The sequence below is a fragment of the Tiliqua scincoides genome, chromosome 5 (genome assembly GCF_035046505.1).
Source record: "Tiliqua scincoides isolate rTilSci1 chromosome 5, rTilSci1.hap2, whole genome shotgun sequence".
In the NCBI taxonomy this organism is placed as follows: Eukaryota; Metazoa; Chordata; class Lepidosauria; order Squamata; family Scincidae; genus Tiliqua; species Tiliqua scincoides.
The window spans coordinates 24,237,389-24,250,563 of record NC_089825.1 but is presented as its reverse complement, the minus strand read 5'-3'; the positions used below and the strand labels follow the sequence as shown (position 1 = coordinate 24,250,563).

Genomic DNA, 13,175 nt, shown 5'->3' with positions numbered 1-13,175 from the left:
CTTTGCATCTGTCTTCATGGCAGAAGACATCGGGCAGATACCGCTGCCTGAACGGCCCCTCCTGACCAAGGAATTAAGTCAGATAGAGGTTGAAAGAGAAGATGTTTCAGACCTCATTGATAAATTAAAGATCAATAAGGCCCGGATGGCATCCACCCAAGAGTTATTAAGGAATTAAAGAATGAAGTTGCTGATCTCTTGACTAAAATATGCAACTTGTCCCTCAAAATGGCCACGGTGCCAGAGGATTGGAGGATAGCAAATATCACATTGATCTTTAAAAAGGGAAGGAGGGGGGACCCAGGAAACTATAGGCCGTTCAGCCTAACATCGATACTGGGTAAGATGGTGGAATGCCTCATCAAAGATAGACACATAGATGAACAGGCCTTGCTGAGGGAGAATCAGCATGGCTTCTGTAAGGGTAAGACTTGCCTCACAAACCTTTTAGAATTCTTTGAAAAGGTCAACAGGCATGTGGATGCGGGAGAACCCATGGACATTATATATCTGGACTTTCAGAAGGCGTTCAACACGGTCCCTCACCAAAGGCTACTGAAAAAACTCCACAGTTAGGGAATTAGAGGGCAGGTCCTCTTGTGGATTGAGAACTGGTTGAGGACCAGGAAACAGAGAGCGGGTGTCAATGGGCAATTTTCACAATGGAGAGAGATGAAAAGTGGTGTGCCCCAAGGATCTGTCCTGGGACCAGTGCTTTTCAACCTCTTCATAAATGACCTGGAGACAGGGGTGAGCAGTGAGGTGGCAAAGTTTGCAGACGACTCCAAACTTTTCCGAGTGGTGAAGACTAGGCATGATTGTGAGGAGCTCCAGAAGGATCTCTCCAAACTGGCAGAATGGGCAGCAAAATGGCAGGAGAATTTCAATGTAAGTAAGTGTAAAGTCATGCACATTGGGGCAAAAAACCAAAACCTCACATATAGTCTAATGCAGGGGTGCTCAAACTTTCAACTTTAGGGATGCTGGACCTTTAACAAGTGTATAGAAGAGAGAATTTCAGCAGGTGTAGCTTGTCATCTGTGGGATGAAAATATTTCTTTACTCAGCGTGTGGTTGGTCTGTGGAACTCCTTGCCGCAGGATGTGGTGATGGCATCTGGCCTGGATGCCTTTAAAAGGGCATTGGACAAATTTCTGGAGAAAAATCCTTTATGGGTTACATGCCATGATGTGTATGTGCAACCTCCTGATTTTAGAAATGGGCTATGTCAGAATGCCAGTGCAAGGGAGGGCACCAGGATGAGGTCTCTTGTTATCTGGTGTGCTCCCTGGGGCATTTGATGGGCCGCTGTGAGATCCAGGAAGCTGGACTAGATGTGCCTATGGCCTGATCCAGTGGGGCTGTTCTTATGTAACAAGAGAACCATGGTAATCTTCTGCAAATTATGTGCCATGCATGTTTTCCTGCGTACAGAAGATGAACAACACCTGCACCAAAAGTAAGTTAATAACTATCCTGGAGGAGAAGGTAATGGTGCTTGAGGCATGCCTTTCCAAGCTGAGACTCATTAGGTGGGTTAAGACTCCCCGGAGAAGATTGAAGGAACTCTTTATGAAGGGAGATGGGCTACTGAGAAAAAGGACATTCCAGTGTGGATGTGACACTGAGGACCAAGAGAACCAGGATTCTGCATCACTGCAGCTTGGCAACTGATATCAATCTCTCAATGAGAACATTGCTCCATTCTGAGATGAACTGTGGTGTTCATAGGGGATTCCCTGCTGAGAGGGACCAAGGCAGCAGGGTGTAGACTAGAAAGGTCACTTAGGAAAGTATGTGGTTGAGGTGAGTACACCTGGGATATGACAGAAGATGTGATGGAAAAATCCAATGACTGTTACCCCTTCTTGCTGTTCCATACATCAACAAATGATACTGCCCAATGTGGTCTTGAAAGGATTTCAGGAGATTAAAACGCAGTGAGAAGAGAAAGGAAGAAGTTTGGGGTACCAATTGTATTTTCATCTATTCTGTTAAAAGTGAAAGCATAGGTTCCTGCAAATTTGGTTTCTCTGATTCTACACAAAAGTCCCACTGGTTAGAATCTCTCTCTGTGGACAAACTCTGATGAAAGCAAAGCCAAAATTTATAAAAGCTGTGAATATATTTGGGTTTGTAATGGTACCATGAATAAACCCAATATCAATCTTAGGCTCTTGGAAGTGAGGCAAGCGAAAGCCTTTGCTTTCACCCTGAAAAATAAACCACAGTTCCTTTTTACTTACGAACTTCCAAAACTGCAATTTAATTAACTAGAGATGGAACAAATGAGTGTATCAAACCATGATTTGATAACTAACTGGCTTTAGGAAAAGCCAAGGTAACAAATCACAGCCCACCTAACACATACAAAACAGGAAGTTGCTCTTTGATTTTAAAGTGAAAGCAAATGCAGATTCCTTATGCTCATGAAAGAGCAAAGACAGAGAGAGAAAAATCCTTTAGGTTTGCTCACATAAAATACTAAGCTATAGTTTAGCATTACACATGAACCAGGCTGTGATCAGCAGATCTCAGGCTCACACTTTCCCTCTGCATTTCACATATTGCTTGAACAGTGAGAGCCTAAGCCTGGACTATGAGGACACAGTATGACTACATTTTGGATATATAGAGTACAGTTGGACCTTGGTATCCATAGGGGATCTGTTTCCAGATTCCTTGTGGATACCAAAACCCATGGATAAACAAATTCTCTGGTATAGTCCATAGATCCTCCAGAAGTGACTGGAGATGTTATTCAGTTGTGTCTGGGACCCTTTCTGAAGCCTACAGAGGCCTCTATGGGCCTCAGAAAGGCCTCCAAAGGTGCCAGAAAAGCACTTCTTTTTTTTCCAAAAACTGGAGAACATTTCTGGTTGAGACTGGAAGCTCAAGTCTGGCCTCCATCATAGTTTGGAACTTGTTAGTTAAAACTGTGGGTCCTGAATCCACATATAAAGAGCAGGACCTATATTCCTTCATTCACAAATTACATTCTACAAGCAGAGAAAATTTACAAAACTGAGACCTGCTGCTAATTACACTGCATTTTAAGATTCCGTAGAGAACAACATCTGAACAGGCACCATTATACAAGTGGACATTAACACACTAATACCAGCATTCAAATGAACAAAAATCTCAATTACACATCCCAATTTAAGGTGTTTACCTGTAAACAAATCCTACCGATTTCAGAGAAACATACTTCCGTAAGCGGATTTGGACTGCAGGTTGTAAGCCTAGAAAACAAGTCCTACTAAAATAAGTGGGATTTGATGCATTTAGGATCAGGGTTAAAACGTTGGGCAACAATCTTGCAAGCTTATAACACAGTAAGTTTTATCAGTCAGTCGTCACATATTTACAACTGCTAAAGACTGTCAAATGTCATTTCAAAGAGGTTCAAGAGTCAGGAATCCGTTAAGGTGTTTGAGAATGGATTATTGATAAGAATACAGGCTGTACAAGGTAATAGCACTACTCTATTACCAAGTTATATTGTTTTAATCCTTTTACATCAATGCTACATACGCAGCAATTATCTGCCTGTATTGCACAAAAGCCAGGCTAAGAAATTTAATGCAATTAGGAAATAATGATATAATTATCAAAAACCAAGTTGGAAGCACAAAGCTCTACTTCTATTTATACTGGCAATTTTGTAATACTAAAACACAATCTGTGGTGCACAGGAGCACAGAGTACCATATTTCACAGCCTGTATACATAATTGCTCATAAAATCATCCTGCAACATTTTCACAACTTAAGCATGTAAACTACACAAAATGCTAACCAACTAGCTCAAGCCTACTAAGTCATTTGACTGGTTGTGGCAAGTAAGAATAATCTCCACTGTACCATTTTTGAAAACAGGAAGACAGTTTTTTTTCTTCTTTTTCATTTCCAGGCTAAAAAACATGCTACAAATGACTAATTTGGATACAGGCAGGTGGGTTAGTAAAAAAAAATATCAACAGTCTGTAACGCTTATGAATTTTTCTCCGAAAACTGAAATATACAACTATTTCAAAGCACAAAAATTGTGTGTGTATGTGTTAGATTGTTATAAGCACATAAGAAGAGCCCCACTGGACCAGGCCAAAGGCTCACCTAGTCCAGCTTCCTGTATCTCACAGTGGCCCACCAGAACGTTACATACATGTACAACGTACATAAGCAATAAATCTTACATTTTACACCAGTTTGTATAACATATAAAGCTTCGCTTGATCTCAGTTTATAAACATTAACCATTTCTTTTTGTGCAAAACATTAAACAAGGCCCCACAGCTGGGTTCTGAAGGAAAACAAACTTAGCCTTTGGGGACAGAATTCTCAGGAAAACACATAGCAAATCCGGAACACTCATTCCAGAATAAGTGAAACAATAAAGTAGACTTGAGCAGGCGCTCTGCACAAAAGGGGAAAGATCTGGTGACAACCAACCTGAGAAATTTCTAGGGGACTGTTGCCTCTCTCAGGTTACAATCCTATCCTTGCTTTTCTAGGACTAAGAGCCCAATCCTATGCACATCTCAGAAGTCCCATTACAGTCAATGGGGTTTACTCCCAGGAAAGTGTGGATAGGATTACAGCCTTCCTTCAGAGTCCTAAGCATTCATCAGATGGCACTGCAACAACAGCAGCAGCTCTTAACCCAGCAAATCCATTCTAGGTCACTCATGCACAATCCTATGCATGTCTACTCAGAAGTTAGTCCTATTGTCTTCAGTTGCTTCAGTTACTCCCAGGAAGGTGTGGAAAGGAAAGTAGCCTGACACTCCAAGCACAGTGATCCTGGGGGAGCAAGCAAGTCCCAGCAATGGGACCTGTGGCTGGTGGGTGGGGGTGGGGAGAACAGGAAAGGACATGCAATCCTATGCATGCTGTCTCAGAAGTAAGTCCCACTATAATAAGTGAGGCTTACTCCCAGGAAACTGTGGATACAATTGCAGTCTAAGCCTGTTTTGCATACATAGCATGCAACCCTACGTAGACATGCATAGGACTGGGCACTTTGCAGCCTCTGCATGCCTGCTCAGAAGTTAAGTCTGAGTAGAAAGTAAGGAGAAATCTGATGATCAAGAAAGGCAGTATATAAATACCTGTATTATTATTATTATTATTATTTAAAAAGTCCCATTATAACCAACAAGGCTTACTTAGCAGGTCAATGTGGGCAGGATAGTCTCATCAGAGTCCAACCCAATGCGTGACTACTCAGAAGCAAGCCCCATTACACTCAATGGGGCTTCCACCCCAGGTCAGTGTGGACAGGATTATAACCTCACAGTCCAACCTTGTGCACGTCTACTCAGAAGTAAGGCCCACTATAGACAGAGGGGCTTACTCCCAGGGAAGTGTGGACTGAGGATTGCAGCCTCAGTTTCCCAAAGGCACAGAAAGCAGGCTTGGAGGCTGTCAAAGCGCTGGAAAGCGTTTGAGGCTGCTATCCCAGCCACACTTCCATGGGAGCAAGCCCCATTGACTCTAATGGGGCTTACTTCTGAGTAAGTACTGGGCAGTGAGGACTGAGCTGTGAGGCCGCCACACTTCCCCGGGAGTAAGCCCCGCTGCCCAGCATGGGGCTCGCTCCTGAGGAGACAGCTCCTCCCTGCCTCCGACTTACCGGAGAGTCGCCTCTTGCTGCTGCTGCTGCCTGCGGAGCCTCCGGGTTGCATCTTCCGGGGAAGTCACATCGTCTCGGCTCCCGCTTCCCCCGTGACGGTCTGGACCTGCCGGGACGAGAAGGGTGCAGAGGGTTAAGGAGCCCCTCGGCGAGTGCCTGCGGGCTGCCGCCCCCCCGCGCCCCCCACTCACCCTGCGTGCCCCTCCCCCGCGGCCTTCCCCTGGGGGCAGCGCGGCCGGTGTCCAGCGCCCGCCTCCGAAGCCGCCGCCGCCGCCTCCCGCGGAGGGACGACGGTTGGGGTTCGAAGGAACGCGCGCAGGCGCCACGCCGCGCCCCGCCCCGCCCCGCCCCGCCGCCTCACCTCAGCCCGCCGCGGCGCCCCCATGGAGCCGGGCGCGAGCGCTGCCGCTCACTCCCCGCAGCGCCCAGCTCGTCCGCGCTCTTTCCCGCCACTGCAGGCCGGGCCTACCAGCGCTCCCGAGGCCGCCTCGCCTCCCTGCTGGTGGTGGCCCGGGGAGGAGCTTCTCTCCCCGCGCCGGGCCGGGCCGAAGGGCGGGCTCTTGACGGCCTGTGGGGGTCCAGCGCCAGCCTCCCCTCAGGTGCAGGGCTGGGAGCGGGGCGGGGGTCTCGGGGAGCGGGGTTTGGCTGCTACCCAACGAAGGGGGTGCTCGGTGGCTGTGCAGAGGGGGAGAGCTCGAGCCTAGGCTTGCCTACTCAGAAGTAAGCCCCGTTGCAGTCAGTGGGGCTTCCTCCCAGGTAAGTGTGAATAGGATTGCCCCCTATTTGGAGGGGGCTCCTTGGAGTCCTCAGAGCCCAAACCTATTAGGCATGTCTACTCAGAAGTAAGCCCCGTTGTAGTCAGTGGGGCTTACTCCCAGGTAAGTGTGAATAGGATTGCCCCCTATTTGGAGGGGGCTCCTTGGAGTCCTCAGAGCCCAACCTATTAGGCATGTCTACTCAGAAGTAAGCCCCGTTGTAGTCAATGGGGCTTACTCCCAGGTAAGTGTGACTAGGATTGCACCCTAAGGGAAGTGTCTTGTAGCAGTTGGGAGGCTCCCTGGGGTCCTTATAGCCCAATCCTATGGCCCAATCCATACTACTAAGAAGTATGTCCCGTTGTAGTCAACGGGGTTTACTCCCAGCTAAGTGGCTAGATGGGGACTGTGTTAGGATTGCACTCTTGTATCTAAACTGGGCCATTGTCTTTTAAGTTGAGTTTAAATAAACAATCTTGGAATACATGTGGTTTTTTGTTGTTTTTTAAACAGGTTATGTTTCTTAAGGACTAAAATTATGGGATCTGAAAAGACAGAAAATGGATTATATAAAATCAAAACTTCTCAGCAAGTTATTTCCTGTTGTTGTGGTGCTGTTCTTACTTCACTTTTGGGTAAAAACAAATGTTTGAATTTACTTAACATACTGTACAATATTAAAAGCCTTGTGTTAGAGGTGTTGTAGATATCAGATGATGACAGCCTATTGTATGCATGTTTACTTGAAAATAAATGCCACTGGGCTCAGTAAGTGTGATTAGGATTGCTTTCTGACTAGACATAAAAAACCATTAAGATTTGAAAACTGAGATTTATGAAGAAAATATGAACATAAAGGAAAAAATAAATCATGGGCAGCCCAATCCTCACATGCCCTGAAGCAGGCAGGCAGGCCAGGGCTTGTGCTGCATCCAGAGCAGGGCTGGGCTGGGTTGCAGCACAATTTGGAGTAAAGGGAATTCATATATCTATGGGGCTACTTGGCTCTGCACTACTAAAGAGGTGTGGTAGACCTGAGCAGCCTGGTATAAGGTCAGATTTTTCTCTCTCAATGCTGATGAGAAGTACCCTTTAATTAAAGGAAAACAGTCCTTAAATAATGCCAGATTGGGCAGCCTGCTGACAATCCATCATTCATTCTCTCTCCAGCTTTACTCCTCCTTTCCACCTGAGCACTTGAAAGAAGGCTAAGTGGCAGTGATGATCACCTCCTAAATTCTTATCACTTCCTCCATTCTTTCCTACTCACTGCTGCTCCTGGTGAAGGGAGGGATTACTACCTCCTAGTGAAGCCAAAGTGCCTGAGAGAGACTAATTGCCCCTGTGTGCATTACAAAAGGTCAGCAAGGCTGTTTTTAAATCACCTGAGCAAAGGGACTTTGTTTTTTAAATTGATTTGCTTTAGTGGGGTTTTTCGCCATCCACTTGAATTCAGGGAATAATGAGACACAACCTGTATATTGAATTTGAATAGTGTTGACATGTGTAATGAATGTTAACTCATAGTTTGTGGAAATTTTCTAAAATGTCTATTCTTTTTTTCTTTTCTTTCATGGCTTCTAGCTTTTGAAGGCAACATGTTGCCTTCTATATTGAAAATTATGATAAATTTCTCTTCATTTAGGTGATAGAGAGCTCCTACATTATTACAAGACAAGTTTAGCAACCATTAGATCAGAATATACAATGTATTTCTGCTTGTTTATCTTCTGCTGTTGTGTTTTAAAGCATGTCCTACATGCACGAAAACTGGATAGCACAATAAAGAATGAGAATCTTAATAGTACTGTATAGCTAGTTTTTTATTGATGTTAGTTTATTTACTTATATATTAAATATGAACAATACATTCATTTATGAAGACAAGAAAATACTGTGTTTTATGTGTTTTGTGCCTTAGTGACACCCCTAGATGTTGTCAAAGTTCGACTGCAAGTCCAGAGCAATCCAGCCCTCAAAGGTATATATGTATAGCTGTATAAACATATAGCTATACATTTCAGGTACAGGGAAGTGTACCTGCTTAATTGTGTGTCTGTATTGGATATATGTCTTGGTGCAGAAAGAGCAGGCAGTATGGCATATTGCATTATACTCAAATGTATAATGATTCGGTATATATGTTAAACAGTGGAATTGACATTGGTGCACTTGAATCCAGCACTATTTTATTATTTGATTTGATTACTTGCATAGATATTATAATGTAAAATATACTTTATTTAGAAATAAAGCAGCAAAATGAAATGGGAAACTATATTAGTTCATTGCCATTTCCATCATAGGCAAGATCCAGTAGTTGCCTGTAATGCTCATAGGGTCAGTAGGGCAGTCAGTTTAGTTCTGTGTGAGTTATTGAGGGAAGATAGTACAAAGCTTGAGGTTTTTTTGTCAGTTGTCCCCTTATACAGTAAATATGCCTGGTCATATTTCTTCTATTCCTTTTCACCCTTTTTTTATCAGGAAAATCCTTTTTGGAATCTGATGGCCTTACAGATCATATTTGTGTCTATGAAAATGAAAATGGCAAGCCTTGGCCCAAGAAATTGGGACATTTTACTGGAATGCGAGTAAGTTGAAATGTATTTCTTTATTACAGTATTTATATACTGCCTTTCTCGTAGGAGTACATCGGCAGGCTGGCCATAAACTCCATTTATTTAAATGGGATTTTTTATAAGTATTGTTCTATGAGGAAATTCATTGAAGCCTTCAGATGTTTCTCTTTTCACAGTGCGGTCATCTGCCTGGCTGCATAGCTCTCATGCCTTCCAAGCTTCTGCAGGCAACAGTTACAAGTTAAGCGCAGGCAGGTTCTCAGGCTGTTATCCATTCTTGCCAGTTTACTTCTCCACACTCTCCCATCCTCTCACAGCACCTGGTCAACTCTGTTCTCTCACACAGCTTGTTAGCTGTTTCCAGTCTCACATCAAAATGCATGACCCAAGCTGATGCTGCTTAGTTTCTTCAGGCAGGGGCAACAGCTCCTGCCCCAAGGCCACACCTTCTGTATATACAATCCTTTTAAAATTATCAAAAAATTAAATATTAATTAATGACTTCATTGCATAAATATATAGTATTTTGTGTTCTGATTAAAAACACTCTTGATTGTGATAAGAACTTAAACCTGCTTAGGCTTTGAGATATGACCCTTCTCTGGAAAAGCTTGCAAGTCAAAGAGCTAATTCAAATAAAAATAAGCATATATTTAAACATGTAATAAGACAAACCTAAACAAATAAGTATGAATAAAAAGTAGTCAAGAAAAATATAGGGTTATTCACAGAAGCTGAGAAAAGTTATCATAAAATCGGTTACTGTTGGCACGTCTTCTGGAACTCCCTTACAACACAATCCTATACAGGCCCAACTTGTACACCTGTACCATTTATACACGGATGTGACCTTTTACTGTTCTGGTATGCTGGCTGTTGAAGGTGTATTAGGATTTGAGGTGGGCCCCAGGTCTTGAAAAGTTCAATACCAGTAGCTGGCCTCCCATTGAGGGAATGTTGCAAATGCCCCAGGTGTGGAACCTCACGTGGGACCGTGCAGGAAACCTTTTGAGGTTCCCAATGTGGTTGGAAACTGTGCTTCCAGTTTCCAGGAAGCACAGTTTAAGAGCCCGGGGAAGCTTTAGTAGGCTTTTCAGGTTTGTCCTGGAGTCACGTGAGGCTTCGTGCACTCTAGGTAAGTGGGGGAGGGGGGACAGATTTGCACACAGAGGTGTGCCATGGCAAACCTTTGCCCCGGGGCAGGGGAGGTCCACTGTTCAAAACCACAGACGTATTAAACTTTTCTTGAGCCCTGATGTTAGAATCACTTCTAAATCCTTCCGAAATATGGTTCTGTGCCATTTTGAAGTGGAGAAAATGTTTTGTACTCAGACAACCAATTACATTGTTTGCACAACCAGGACCGTACTGTGCCAAATCATTTCTAAACAATAATACTTCTGAAGTTTTTAAAACAAGTTTGTTTTTTATCCATTAGACCTATTGACACAATTTATGGAAATCTAACACTGTGTATTTGACAATTTTAGGATGCGTTCGTGAAAATTACTCAAAGGGAAGGTGTGAGAGCTCTGTGGAGTGGTCTGCCTCCTTCACTGTAAGTTTCATTGTCTTCTTGGATAGTATGCTGTTCGTATCTAGCATAGAATATACATACTGTTTGTTACTACATAGACAGTAACAATAGTAACAACAGATGGTGCCCCTGGAAAAGAAATACTGTTCACCTTCCCACCCTTCCTTGTCAACAGGAAATCTATACTCACACTGAAGGATGGAGATTGACAAGAATTGTGGAGTAAGCATGGCAAGTAGGGCAATCATCTGATTGAACTGCTTGAGCCATACTTGGTCAATGGTGTACATTTGCATGTATTGTATATTAGTCAACAGTAATTGTTAAGAAAAAAGCATTCTTTTTTGTTACTTGATGTATACTTGTTACAGTTGTCAGTGTCATAGAACATTCCTGGTGTGTGAGAGAGAAATGTGTAAAGCCTCCTCTGAGATAATGCCTATTACTCTCAATGTTGGTATTGTGTTTTTAAAAATTATGTTACTTTAAAATTGCCAAATTAGAATCACCTTTTAAAATCTATGGAAATACTTGCTGAATTACAAATATTGGTGAGAAGACAAAAATAAAGGCAGCAAATTATGATTTTTTTAAAATAATCAGTTTCAAGTCTGAAAAGACCTATCCTCTAATCCCATCTAAGGATATGCTATGGTTGGTAAGGGAAGTGCAGTCTCTGCATGCTCATAAATACCATTTTATCTCTTCATATAATTCTGGGTTAAGCAGTGTTATAAATGGCAGTTGTAAAGGGGTTCTCTTCATAATGTGGGGTTAGGGACAAGAAAGCTTTCGCTTATAGCAAAATGACTTGTAAAGGGAAATTTTCTTCCATAGAAAATAATGTAAATCGGAGTTAATGGGGATCATACATGCATCTATGCTGTTTGTAGGATTCATAGAGAAGAATGTTATCCCATAATTATCCCAAGTAATAGGGATTGTAGAGTGTGGCATGCTGTCGTGAACACGTGTAAACCAACACACACACACCCCTCAGGGACGACTAATCCATGACATGAGTTGAGAACTTCATGTCATGGAGTGAATTGGAGGAAGTGTAAAATTGTTGGGGGGTACCCCACATCTATTTTCTCCTGGCCTGCCACCTTCATGGAGTCCAGATTGGGTCCTCTTCTCACACTGTAGCATGCAAGAGGAGGATGGGGAGGATTTATTTCTCTTCCTTGGAGTCCACAACAACCTCCTCCTCTAATTGCCAGCTGAGAGAATGTTTGGGAGTCCAGCATTACCTCTGTGGCTATCAAAGGAAGTGGCAGTGGTGCTGAATGCTGAGGGAGAGAGGCGAATGGGGGCTTGCCTAGAAGATAGCATTTCTCAATGTTTGTTCTCTGCTGTACCATTTTGCATGGTCCACTCATTGGAAGTATCACCGGAAGTAACAAGTAACTGGTTATCACCAGTTACTTCCAGGTAGGGAGGCCAGATGTGCTGTGACAAACACTAGTAAGAGGCTTAGGATTGATGGGAGAGCTTCTTTTAGCACACAAAAAGCACTCTTTGGAGCTCTGCCTGCTAAGCCAAGCCTCCTACTGCTGTTTGTTGCATCACCTCTCGTTGCTGAGTGGCAGGTGTCTAGGGGTCCCACATGTACCACAAGACACCATTTCAAGTACCACTGGTGGTACCCGTACCACTGGTTGATAAACGCTGCTCTAAGACATTGATTCTTTTGATACTCACAGAGGAAATGTTGTGTATTGCCTCTGCTGGTAACACAGGCCTACAAAATTGAGGATCAGAAAAGTTTTTCCCAAACTTTATGGTGGTTTGCTATGAATTTGGGGTGCCAATTCCAAAAATGGCATCCTTTTTGCCCTATCACGTCTAGTTTTGGAGACACAGCATAGCCTCTTTAGTGAATGGTTCAAGCAGCTTCCTCATGAGGAAGCCATGGTGTAGGCTTCCTCATGAGGAAGCTGCTTGAACCATTCACTAAAGAGGCTATGCTGTGTCTCCAAAACTAGACGTTATAGGGCAAAATGGGATGCCATTTTTTGAATCGGCACCCCAAATATACCCAGGAATTGGTGTAACATTTAAGGAAGCAAAATGCGCGTTGGCCTGTGTAATCAGAGGAGGAGGTGGTGACACTAGATGGTAAGAGGACAGTGAGGAGGACTTCGCCTTTCCCTCAGCATCCAAAGTGCTGCCGTTGCTTCCTTTTCCTCTCCTAATGGCTGGTGGGGGAATACTGGTAGCCCAGCATTCCCTCCACAGGCATTAGAGAAGTAGTGACAGTGGTGCTTCATACCAGAGGGGAGAGAGAACCTCCACAACCTCTCCCCACATCTCTCTCCTTCAGCATCTAGTGCTGCCATTGCCATTCCTCTAATACACTGGTTCCCAACCTGTGGTCCATAAGACCCTGAGAAGTGGTTTGTGAGTCTTGGGAGAAAAAAAAAGTTTGGCTTCTGTCACCTCCCCCATCTCACTGTGTGAGTGTTCCCCCATGAACCACCAGAGAGAGTGGAGAATGGACTACCTGCAGCTGGCACTGAAGTGTTGGCTATTGGTGATCTGTTCTCAATCTTCACTGGTAAGCTCTGGTGGAGTACTCACTCGAGAGACACTTTCCCACAGACCACCTTAGAAGGTGGGGAACGTACTGTCTGCAAGCAACAACCCACAAATCTTACACTGGCA

The 13,175-nt window shown here is 43.8% G+C and overlaps 2 protein-coding genes across 5 annotated transcripts in view; one reads left to right on the top strand and one right to left on the bottom strand.

The window, feature by feature from the left end:
- DBF4 (DBF4-CDC7 kinase regulatory subunit) overlaps positions 1-6,156 on the bottom strand; it is a 24,139-nt gene extending 17,983 nt beyond the window's left edge. The window contains exons 1-2 of one of the 3 annotated variants that reach the window (XM_066628506.1): positions 5,999-6,156; positions 5,638-5,743 (exon numbers count right to left, since the gene is read on the bottom strand). In XM_066628506.1, the coding sequence (XP_066484603.1) occupies positions 5,638-5,689 (52 nt within the window). In that variant the 5' untranslated portion in view covers positions 5,690-5,743; positions 5,999-6,156. Of the gene's footprint in view, positions 1-3,175; positions 3,246-5,637; positions 5,744-5,828; positions 5,913-5,998 lie in introns of those variants that run through there. The other 2 variants (XM_066628507.1, XM_066628508.1) reach the window with 2 other exon arrangements.
- The window catches only part of SLC25A40 (solute carrier family 25 member 40), a 19,337-nt gene continuing 12,166 nt past the window's right edge, over positions 6,005-13,175 (top strand). Inside the window, exons 1-5 of one of the 2 annotated variants that reach the window (XM_066628524.1) lie at positions 6,005-6,236; positions 6,906-7,027; positions 8,314-8,373; positions 8,877-8,983; positions 10,462-10,529. In XM_066628524.1, the coding sequence (XP_066484621.1) occupies positions 6,931-7,027; positions 8,314-8,373; positions 8,877-8,983; positions 10,462-10,529 (332 nt within the window). In that variant the 5' untranslated portion in view covers positions 6,005-6,236; positions 6,906-6,930. The remainder of the gene's footprint in view (positions 6,237-6,905; positions 7,028-8,313; positions 8,374-8,876; positions 8,984-10,461; positions 10,530-13,175) is intronic. The other variant, XM_066628525.1, reaches the window with a different exon arrangement.